This window comes from Uloborus diversus, chromosome 8 (genome assembly GCF_026930045.1).
Source record: "Uloborus diversus isolate 005 chromosome 8, Udiv.v.3.1, whole genome shotgun sequence".
NCBI classification, from domain to species: Eukaryota; Metazoa; Arthropoda; class Arachnida; order Araneae; family Uloboridae; genus Uloborus; species Uloborus diversus.
This window is the reverse complement of record NC_072738.1, coordinates 94,020,612-94,032,915: the sequence shown is the minus strand read 5'-3', so window position 1 is coordinate 94,032,915 and position 12,304 is coordinate 94,020,612. Positions and strand designations below refer to the sequence as shown.

General features: G+C 33.0%; 1 protein-coding gene across 1 annotated transcript in view; it reads left to right on the top strand.

Moving 5' to 3' along the window:
* LOC129228493 (nephrin-like) overlaps nucleotides 1-12,304 on the top strand; it is a 263,244-nt gene that overhangs the window by 55,587 nt on the left and 195,353 nt on the right. Inside the window, exon 6 of the mRNA XM_054863174.1 lies at nucleotides 8,291-8,458. Coding sequence (XP_054719149.1) covers nucleotides 8,291-8,458 — 168 coding nt within the window. The remainder of the gene's footprint in view (nucleotides 1-8,290; nucleotides 8,459-12,304) is intronic.

The following is a 12,304-nucleotide window of genomic DNA, read 5'->3' as shown; positions in this document are numbered from 1 at the left end:
GGCTACCCCCAGTCAGCTGCCCATTAACTTCCAGGAAAGTTTCTGAATCGTGTTTACAGTGTGTATTCAATTGTTATTTATGGAATTTGATTCAAACACTTGTTTCACTATAAAGATACAGATTCCATGTTATTTTTATAGTTCATGCGATGAAACACGGATCTAACATAGTAACTGAATAAATAGCTTTGTGTATGTAGAGTAAAACAAATACCAAAAATGATTCAATCATTTGGATCTCTTTTCAATCCTCTTTTCACTCATAAACAAACTTTTTTTTTGGGGGGGGGGGGCGGGGAGAAGGGATACCTTGTGCACCAAAAACACGAACATGCAGCTCTCATGCAAATTAGTGCCTTCTTTTTCCGTTACTTAATATTTTTATACTTTAAGTTTTTAACATTTTTGGTTTTGGAGCTCTGAAAAGGGTGTTATGTGCAAACAAATGATAAATCTGACAAAATGTGATTGTCTGAAAGATTATAAAAAAAGGTTTTTAAATCAATTCTAAGGAAATAGAATCTTTATATATTATTTCTGTAGCCTGTTTTTGGTTTCTACGCGAGATTTTCCTCAATTCTTGATCGATTTCTTTGATTTACACCTTATTTTAAAGCTTATCGTGCTGGCTACTGACGAAAAATAGACCCACGATCAAAAAATTGTTTTTTTTTGTCGGCCAAAAATCCTGTTTTAAAGAACCAGAATGAGGTTTTCGGTTAAATTTATAACTTTAACTTGCACGATGACCGACAAAGCTGAATAGCTTGATCGGCAGAGCGTTCTCTTCGTAACCAGGAGATGCGTATTCGGGCCCACGTCTGGACAATATGCATCAAAAAATTAGAAAAATATCGCGCATTACATAATCACTTAATGAAGTCAATAACAAATGTGAGGGAATAGAATAAATGAGAAGGAAATGCTCCTTGTTGTTATGAAAACTTGATGTAACGTGCTAAATTACTTCTGAATTGTAAGGTTTTTTTTTTTTCTTTTTCTGTTTGTTTTTAAAGTTTTGGCTGCAGTAAGGAAATTAAAGCATAATGTAAGCGAAAATATAAGTATCAGGTTTAAGATTTCAGACTACAATGGAATTGTTTTTTGTTCAGAAAAAACTAATAAATCGTATATTGAAATATAGATTCTTCTAATGAGTTTTTGACTCTTTGTACAAATAAAAAAAATTACTTTGAAGGGTGAACTACATTTTTTTTCTACTTTTTGTAAAAAACTAATAGCCTATCACATTTTTACTACATTCGAAAAGCTACGCTTAAAAAAGAGCTTAGTTCAAATTATTTTGTATTAACCGTGCTGTTAAATGATGAACACGTGCTGCCATCTAAGTTATAACGGTTCAAGCAGCCTGCGGTAACAAATTGTAAAAATTTTCAAAAATAAAAACATTTCTCTTCAATATCTTATTTTATGTTTGATTCCCCTCTCATTTTAAAACTTATCAGGCTCTTATGCAGATTTTTTTTTTCTTTCAAAGTTCTAATACAATTTTCCAATTTTTACGTCGTTTTCGGCAAGAAAAAAACTGTGTGTGTGTGTGTGTTCATTTTTCTTTTTCTTTTTTTTTATTTCATAAAGCTTAAAAGCACTGCACTTAGTGTTTTGGTTAAATTGATAAGCTTTTTTCGGTAGAGCGTTCAGCTATCAACTATCTGAACTTCGGGCAAGCTCGGGCTGTCCGACATAATATCAAATTTACATTAATATTACGCATTACATGTATTCATAACATACAACAGATAGCACACGTAAAAAAATAAATGCGATGGGAATGCTACTTGGTGTTTCAATTTCCTTTATGCAGGCTACAGTTATCATTCAGATAAGTTGACTGTTAAAGGGTGTTCTTCCTTTTTTTTTTTTTTTAAAGCTTTGACTCCGTCCAGAGCACTAAGCATAATGTAAGCTTAAAAAAAGTATTAGATATACCTCAAAGGAATCCTTTTTATGCAGAAAACCATTTTCATTGTATGCTGAAATGTAGATTTTTTCTAATGGCAGTGTTCAAACTTTTGTACAAATGAAAAAAAAAAAACTACGCCAAATTAATACAACGAGTTTCACCCTATAAATCTTTAATTATTTATTCAAATACGATATAAAACATTAAAATTATTATCAACTTCATTAGTAAGAAATAACTTTCTACTCCTCTGCTTTCGGCTGAAAAAAAATACATTTTGTCTATATTCGAAAAATTACACTTAAAAAACGGACTCAGTTCAACTGGTTTTGGTTTTTGATTTCAAGCGTTCGATTAAAAAAGAAACATGTGCGAGCATTTAAGCCGTAACGGTTAAAGCAACCTTCTATGTGAAAGAGTTCAATATTCAAAAATAAAAACACTTATTTTCAATCTAGTTTATTATTTCTCTAGAATGTTTGTTTCAATCGCTACGAGAGATCTTCGTCATTCTTTAAGCAAATTCCATGCTTTACGAATAATTTTAAATCGTATCATGCTGGTTAATGACAAAACATAGAAGCATGATCTTATTTTTTTTTTCGGCACAAAGCTTTTTTTGCTGTTTTTTACTACGCATTCCTTTAATGAATAACTTTCGAAAAGGAAGGTGCAATTGCTAGGTTTGTTGGGATGTCGGGCTGTTAATTAGAATGACGCCAATTCGAATTCGTGCCAATAAATATCTCTTTAATGTTTCTTTTTTTCCCGTCAGATGCTCACATGGGCAGGACTGTATTTGCCACAACCTGTGTTTTCACATGTACAATTATTGCTTTTTCACGAGTCACTACTCAGCCACACTTTTGATCATATATATAGATATATATATATTTGCATTGAAAATACGTACAACCAAAATGTGAGCGATGATCAAATTATCACAACGTTGTATTTAACGAGGTGTTTTTACTGATGTCTTTAAATTACATGCCTTCTCTTCTGCACTTACTTTTGTTCGGTTCTTCTTCATAATGTTCTTCCACTGCAATTTTTAAAGAGCGAAATGCCTTATGAAACGATTCGAAGCACAGTGCGGAGTTCCGTACGGCTCGACTAGTTATTATCTAGATAGTGCATATGATTCGAGCAATAAATGGTCTTGCTTGAATAGGGGAATTTCCTCACTTTATAGAAAAAACAAGCCTGCACTCACTCCCTCTAATCGTCAAGTTTTTCTTTTAATTTTAGTAAAGTGCGAGTTGTGTAATCCTTCCTGGTTTTTTGTTATATAAGTTAATGTTTTTTTTTTCCCTAAAATGTATCTTAAGTCCATCTTAGCAGTTTTACCATCTTAACTATTTTTGTACTTTCAGCTTTTGAGATTTTTATTAGAAATCAGGCATATAATCCTTTCTAAAAAATTGAAGCACAAACGGTATGTGCCCAAAACATTTAATTTTCGAAATATTTAAGAAGTTATAATTGCAAAAATATAATTTATAAAGTAATTATACTTATTGTGATCAATACATCTGCTGAGAACATTTGAGAATTTCAGTACGAAATTAAAGTATAAAAAAATAAAGATTTAAAGTTATGCTTAACAAGACTTTTGATGTAAAATGTCATGTTTCTGTAAAAAACAATATATATTTCGTGTTAACAATCTTGAAAAATTTGGATGAGCATATTTCTGATTATGAAATAAATTCGCTCTTTTTCTTATTAAATACCAGTGACAGGCATATTTGATAACAATTTGCCATATTTTTCGACGTTTAGGATGCAGGAAAAGTGACATGTCTCATTATTTAGAATGCAATTTAAATAAGGTTCCCCTTTTTACTTTCTTCTATATTCTATTAATAAAATAAGATGTTTGTGTGTGTGTGTATTTGGTGCGTGCATCCCAGGAAAACGGTAAGGCCTAGAAAGATAAAATTTAGTATACAGGTGCAGTTTTTGCCAAAGATGTGCACCTCGGGCTTCGATTTTTGATATTTTAATTAGAAAAAAAGTTATTTAATGTTTTATGTTATTTTTAGCACTTTTTAGTATTTTTGATCTCACAGATCCCGAACCAATCGCGCCAGACGGTTTTTTTTTTTTTTTTGTACTATTGTGTGGTAAATTTAATTTTAAATATGATGAATGAGAAAATTTTGAAGATAGAGCAATTTTTGTATTTTTTATAGATTTTTGAAAAAACCTTTATTTTACATTTCTTTTTCTGGGTTTAGTTTTTTTAGAAACCCATCCTGGGACAAGTATTGAACCCTCAATTCTAAAATTTTAGTTAGTAATAGTAAAAACATTCCGCCCCCTTCAGAAGACAAAAGTTTCAAAGACTATGCAATACTTTTTTTTAACAATTGTTTTAATGCAGGACACAACGCGAGCTGTTCACTTGCCGGCTGAGTTCCGAACTTACCTCATCACGTGATCCAACTGAAATTGTTTGCATTATTTTCACCATTTTTTTTTTTTTTTACGGAAAACATAGCCTTTTTTTTGCGGACTATTTTGATTAAATAAATAAAGCAAGCGATTTTTTTGCATGATCTGTGTTTTTGTTACGGATTGGCGGTTAGGTTAGGTACATACAGAGATAGAGATTGAATGGGAAAAATGTTTTTTTTTTTCGAAATAATACTTACATAAATAAAAAAAGATTGTTAATTACTGTCAGAGGTAGATAGGCATAGATCGTATAGATAGACAGACAGATAGATAGACAAATATAGAGGTCGATATAGTAGATGGACAGCAAGAAAGAGACATGCCCGTCATTTAAAAAATTTAAACGGGTTGTCAATGCCCCCCCCCCCCACACACATCATGACTTTGAAAAAACAATGCTTTCACATAAAAGTAAGAGTGCTTTTTGTTATTTTTCGACAAAATTTGCATGAAGAGTACACCGTTTGTGTTTCCCCTCCCTTCCTTTAAACGTATTCCAAACGACGGAACTGAAAATAGGTCTAGAAAATATTCTATTCAAACTACTAATGATATAGATAGATGTAGATTGATTGATAGCGCCACGAAATTTATTTAAGCAGCTGCCGAAGGCGTCAACATTGGCGTAAAAAGGCAAATGATAATATTGATATGTAAAGAAAAACATTGATTAATACCGTCGCTAAATTGTCTAAGCAGCCGCCGAAGGCAGCATCCCTGGCGCAAAAAGGCGAATGGCGTAAAAAGGTGGACCAACTGGTGCCGAAGGCGGCTAGTATCTAATATATAGAATAAAGTAGTGGTTTCGTGCAAATTTTCGAATTTCGAAATGTAAAGGATTCGAACGTTTTCAGGTGTGCTGAGTCTATTTCGACCATTTTCGGAAAATGTCCGTCTGTCTGTTTGTGAGTGTCCGTATGTGTGTGACCGGTTTTTTGTGGCCGCTCTACTGCAAAAACTACCGGAAAAAATCAAACGAAATTTAGTACACGTATGTGCCCTTATGTGAACTTGTTCCCATTGGTTTTTGGTGCGAATTCCTCCAAGAGGAGTGCAGCAATAGAACGTTTCTCGAGTCCTGCTATTCCCCAGGATGTAACTGGCATAATCAAACAAAATTTGTTCTATATGTTGCCCATAACGTGTACAGGTGCTGATTCAATTTTGTTGTCAATAGCTCAAACAGGGGCTGAGCTATAGAACATTTTTTGCGTCACTTATCACCGCTATATCACAAGAAATAATGAACGGAATCTAACAAAAATATATTGACAAGTAGCCCTTAGGGTACAAGAGCTGATTTTATTTTGGCGTGAAGAGCTGAAAAGGGGGTGGGCAAAAAGAGGTGGGGGGCAATCGAACGTTCTTTCTTTTTCTTTGCAAGTGCTATATCTCAAAAAGTAATGCTACGTCCTTAATGAAACTTTAATGTGAACCTATAGGTAAACAAGCGTTGGTTCAATTTTGGTGCCAATCGCTCTAAGAGGTGCTGTTTTTTCCCCCGAATAAAAATAGCTTTATTAATGCAACAATAAGAAAAAAAAATCGTAATCGATGTTGTTCTTCTTTCTCTGACTTTTACTGGGAAAATCGGCAAAAAAATGGTTATTATTTTGCTTATCAGATTTTTCAGTCAATAAAGATAAAAACTTAAATCTTAAAATTGAATGTAAAGAAATATACCATTAATAAAATATTTCTATTAGTAGTTACACTAAACATCATATAATCGACAAGTTTTAAGCACCATTACACGCAAAAGACGTAGAAAATAATCATTCAAGTTAAAACTTAACTTTTATCAATGTAAAAGTCACGTTAATATACATATTTTGTTCTCATTTCCCCACATTATGCAAAGCACCGATATTGTCTAATTTAGGTTCATTTCGTACCCACCACCAACTCCTTCACTCAGTCATTTTATCCTCAGAAATGATAAAATCAATCCGACTTGATGCACAGAACCATTGAATCCTATTTCGTATGTATTATTCTCCTCATTTCAAATGCTCGACTTGGCTAATATTTACAAAGATCGCTACCCGGACTTGGTTTCTTTATAGAAGATACTGAAATATATATCAGGCCAGAGAGCGTTGGGAGATCTAATGAAGTTGAAATTTAAATGCGTGTAAAGTTCGGAAATATTTATTCATTCATATTAATGTTTGCAATGTGGCATATATTTATGAGTTTGCTTTTCTTTTACATGTTTTATTTCGTGAAGCATCAGTTCTTTAATATCATTTACCATTTTTACCATGAAATTAAAAAAATGTAAACTATTTGACACTTAAAAAAATTCTAACATTAAGTGGAACATGAAATCAGTTGAAAAAAAATTATTTTCGTTTTTAAAAATCTGCGTCTCACAGCAATGCAAAGATCTAGTTAAAAGTGTTATAAAATTTTACTGACAAACATTGTTTGTCATAATAATAAAATTGACTGAATTATATATTTTTGGAGACAATTAACTTTATTTATAAAGCAAAAAAAAATGCTCAAAATTGGAATTGCTCTTTCTACTTCTTTTTAGACATTTTAAACCGGAACGCTAGCTAAATTTAGCGTCATACATTATTCAATGAATGTTTCATCTTTAAAATTAATTTGTTTTAATAACTTCTACTTTAACTACAGCTGGCGCTATTGCACAGCGAATTATTTGTAGAAAGAATTCTGTTAACAGCTTTCCGTATGCAAAAGCAAAAATGTGTGTGACTGACGTTATTAAGTTCTTTAGAACACCCAAATTTGGTATCGATTTTTTTTTTTAGTCTGCATGGAATGTTCTTTCCTAGAATTCTAGAGAAATTAGCGTGCCTACGTACTAGAAGCAGTGTACAAATTTTCATCAAAAATGGTACGGTGCTGTTGATTTTAAAAACCGGACCTGATTAGCTGGACTGAGAAATTTTTAAGTGTTTAAAAACCCAATTGGAATCTTCCTGAATGGGTGAAGTACTACCGACAAATCATAAATTTAGATGTTGGTATAAAATGTTCAATTTTTTTACTTCCTTTTACAAAAAAGGAAGTATGGTATTCGCAAAAAAGTTTCACTCAAAAATTAATTCCTTAATTTCCGTTTCGTTCATCCTCGAATGAATATTGAGTTTTTTTCGGCCAGACCACATGTGGATCCATGCATAGGAACGTACAGACACCCGAAATATCCATTTTGACGATCTCCGAGTTAATTACAACGAATTTTCTCGTGACGTCCGTATGTACGTATGTACATGCGTATGTGCGTATGTGTTTGTGTGTATGTATGTATGTATCTCTCATAATTCAAAAAACGGTACGTCCCAGAAAGTTGAATTTGGTAAGTAGACTCCTAGTGGGGTTATTTGCGAACCTTTCCTTTTGGTTGCATTCGGATGTTCCTAAGGGGGTCTTTTACTTTTTTGGGGGGAAATCATTGTTAATTTCAATTCTAACTTAATTGGTGTTATAATTTGGCAAACATTTGGAGATTTATATCGCCAAACTTTTTGCCACCAAGTTTTTTTCGGCAACTTGGCGGAAAATTTGGTGATTTTTTATTATTTTTTTTTTAATCTGGTTTTAATTCGGCCTATGTTGGTGATATTTAAAGAGTTCAGCACTGAAACACATTAAAATTGCCAAAATGGGAAAATAAATCTGTGTAAAAACGTTTTTTTTTTTGCTTCGGTTCGCAAGAAACTAGAGGTGAAAATATTTAGTGCTTCCTTGCTTACTCCAAGCCTTGCTATTATCATTAAATTCGCGTAAAAGGAAATCATGTGATGCACACATCAGCTCGTTTAGTGTAGAAAAATGGTCTTTACTTACTGTCGCTTAGAGTTTAAATGCAATACTAATTCATAAAAGAAAAACATGTAAATTAAAAAAGGCAATTTCATCTTTCAGGCTCCTTTCACCCTAAAGAAGAAATAACAGGCCACAGGATACATTCCATATCAAGTACAATTACTCTGTATGTGATAATGGATGATAGTGGAGCTTCTTACACATGTGAAGCAACGCACCGAGCTTTGTCGTACACAATGAGAACAACGATTACGATTGACGTTTTATGTGAGTATATTCATTTCAGTACGTTCCAAATGTTTTTAAAGTATATAAATTACTACAATGAATAAAATTATGAGTATTTTTTTTTCATTACATTTATCTGCCGTGTGCGAAATATTCAAAGAAAAAATATTACGACAATAAAGTACTGAGAGCTTCAGTTATGCCATGTAATAACAATTTTATATTAAATGAACAAAGACTTAATTACTTTTTCTGCTGTGAGAATCACAAAATTATTTCTGCCTTTTTTTCAGATCTACTTGTCTAATAATTGTATTGCAGTTTTTATAGAGAAAAAGCTACAAATTTTGCCCTCAAACGTTATTTTTAATTTTCAAACAATTACTATCAAAATTCTTTTCTGCTTAACCAGTGTTGGTATCTGAGACGTTTTACAATACATTTTTTAAATGTTTCTTTCAAACCGTTTAAAATCAAGTACTCGAAATATATTATAAATGTATCCGACCTTATTTTTTGTTAAAGGCTAATGGGTATACATCAAGCGCGCTTGCATGAACTGACCTTCAACCTTCGTGCACATTTCTGAATTTTTTTCCAGTCTCTTGGAAGCAGTGTTTGACTGATGTAGTGCGTAGTGCAGTCGTGTTTTTTTTCTTCAATTATTTCAATAAAAATGACGAAATGACTGCAGCAGCGCAACTGCGTCAAATTTTCCCAGTAACTAGGCGACAACCAAGTGGACTTGCGAGCACATATTTTGCAGTTAAACCAGACAGAGAAATAAAACTAGACTGTTCAAGAGGTTCTTTACTTACCTGATATGGCCCCTGGCGACTTCTTTTTATTTCCCAAACTGAAGAGTCCATTGAAAGGAACAAAATTTTGGACAAAAAAAGATATGTTGACGACATTGACAGCCGAGCAAAAAAAAAAAAAAAATCTTAAAAAAAAATAAATAAATTAAAAAAAAAACATGATTCGCGGAATGATTTCAACAGTGGCAACAACGCTGGGAGCAGCGAGTTTCAAAGAGGCTGAATACTTCGAAAGGTATTAGGTTTCCAACGCTCCAGGTCGGATATATCTCTAACAAATCACGTAGTTTTATTACTATATTAGTAGTTTTACTACACATATAAAATATTTGAAAATATATTTTCTATTTTATAAAAATCTAATCATGGCGTCACTGCAGCCACTGAAATTGTTGAATTAATGAGGTGGAAAAGTAAAGCTGAATTTCATAATTGACGATTAAAATTTCAAGCACAATCTAAAATAGATCTAATGATATAGTTCATTGTTGAAACTGCACTTTGTATGCATGTCACCTTTTAGGTTGAAACTAGTGATGTGCCGGATCGTTACAAAAGTAGATTCGCGGATACCGATCCGGATCCGGATCATTAGTGTCAAGATCCGCGGATACGGATACGGATACGGATCTCAAAATTTATTTTACTCAATTCAACTATCCAAGTGTAAAATTTGTTACGGAAGGTATTACCGTCAAAATAATGGCAGTTTCTTCAAAAAATGTCAACTGCGGCAAAAATATAATCAAGACTATGATTTACTCTTTAAAGAAATATCCGTTAAAATTGAGGGAGAGTTGGAAGGAATGAGTCAGCGCTGCATTTTAATGCTTAGATGGAATGTGAAAAATTATTTCTAGCTTGCTCGGTAGATGTAGGATACAGGAGCAAGAGTGTAAAGCTGTTACTGGGCAGGCTAGAAATAATTTTTCCCATTTTATTTCAGCATAAATGCAGCGCTGACCCATTCCACCGATCTCTCCGATCTCTCCGAACTTCTCCGACCGACGAAATACAGAGCCGAGAGCAAATAGTAAATAGAGAATTTAGTCTCACTTCTTTTAAAGGATTCCGAGAAAAACAAAAATTAAGAATAACAGAAACCCCAAATCAATAAAAAAACTAATATCAAATTAAAAATTAAAAAAACAAAACATGTTCCAGAGAGCCGACTTCACATTAAAATGAATTTCGCGTTTCAGAACACACATTTGTTAACAAATATGAACTGACAGCAGGTAAAAATTTTAAATCATTGAGCTTTTTCTCCTTATCTTCCGACTATGAAATCGCTACTAATCACGCATATAAAGGCTTTGGATTGCACTTAAAATTTACTTAACAAGATTATAGCTCCTACTGTATATAAGTTGGAAGTTTCAAATAAACATCAAACGCAGAAAACTTCGTTCTTTCAATTAGTGCCAACATTTTTAACGTACGGGTAAATTTTTACTACCATAATTGCGAAAAACGTTAAATCGGTTTTTAATTGATATCTCCGGTAATTAAAGTTCTACAAAAACGAGGCCAAGCTAAGAACACTTTCGATCAAGTCACCTTTTGAACGAAAAATGAATCGGATCTGTTTAGGAGCTACGGTGCCACAAAAAGGCACACTGAAACGCACTTTTAAAACTTATTTCCCCTTTCTTTTTGCAATAAGGGGGGGGGGGGGGACAAATTGGCTTCTGAAATGGTACCTTATAATTTAAATAGGGAATAAAACCTAATTTAAACGGAATTTAAGAGTCTTTTATTCAAAGATTTAAAAATTTTTAGAATAGAAATGATCCGTTTAAGATCCGTCAAAAAAGTAACGGATACGGATACAGATACACATCTTTAATTTCCCTCGGATATCCGCGGATACGGATACGGATACAAACATCCGGAACATCACTAGTTGAAACGCTGTATCACCCTTTTACGGATGCAGTTTTGCTCCCCATGCCCTCCCCCGTCCTTATATCCTTAAGTGTACCCTATATGGGCCAAAACATTACCATAAAGAGCCAAATAACACCTTAAATAAATGCTGCTAGTACTAGAACGTTTCACCCAAATAAGTGCTACATTTAACCTGCAGTTTTAACGGTGTGAGCGATAGATTGAAATAATACTAGATTAGCATTATTATACAAATTCGTCTTTCAACAAAATAATTTTATGACAGCAAATAGAGGAGCATATTTTGATGAGATATTCGGGCAATTGTCGTTTCATGCCAGTAAATCGGCAAGGCTGAAAAAATTCAGCACTCAGAATTAATGTTGTTATTATCAGCATACTATTGAAATTGCACTTGCAAGACTATAATGATGTAGTTAGGATTGCAGTGAACAAGAGCGGCAGTTTCGAATTGTGTAACTATCCGAATGAAGCCGCAAGCAGTTCTTGGAAGTTAAGGGACAACAGTGAGCAAGGGGCGGTAGCAAGACCATTAATGTTTGGCGTTAGCTCCCGTATATAATAAAACTAAAACATAGTTCTACACGCATGCATGACAAGTGAATTATAATCAAGTCATAGAAATGGTTCGAATGAGTTTGACATCAATATGACTTCTTTTAGTATTTTTAAATATGTTATTAGTTACTGCCAAAATTATTTGAATTTCTTGGACTGAAAAAAGGGGCAGTCCTAATTTAATTGAAAGCGAAGAAAAATTTGAATGAAACAAATTACTCTAAAAGAAGTCAAGAAAAGATTTTTCGCCACATTCTTCATCAAATAGCAATTTTTTATGCATCCAACATTTTTGCCGTCAGATTATGAAAATAAAAGATCTGATTGATGAATAAATTAGGTTCTTCTAGTTTCTCGTAGGGTTAACATTACGTTTTCAAAAGAAGCTGAATCGAATGTATTTTTCAGTTCACTTCTAATAACCATCAATCCTCCTTAAAAAACACTCAATTCCGATTAGAACCTTCAAACGATCCAACAAAGAACATTTCGGCAGCTGTTTCTTCTTTTGCGCCATTTTCATTTCTGATTTCCTTCTCTTTTCAATGCATTTCTGAAAGTACAAAGCATTTTCAAATGTCTTTTCGAATCAATTGTG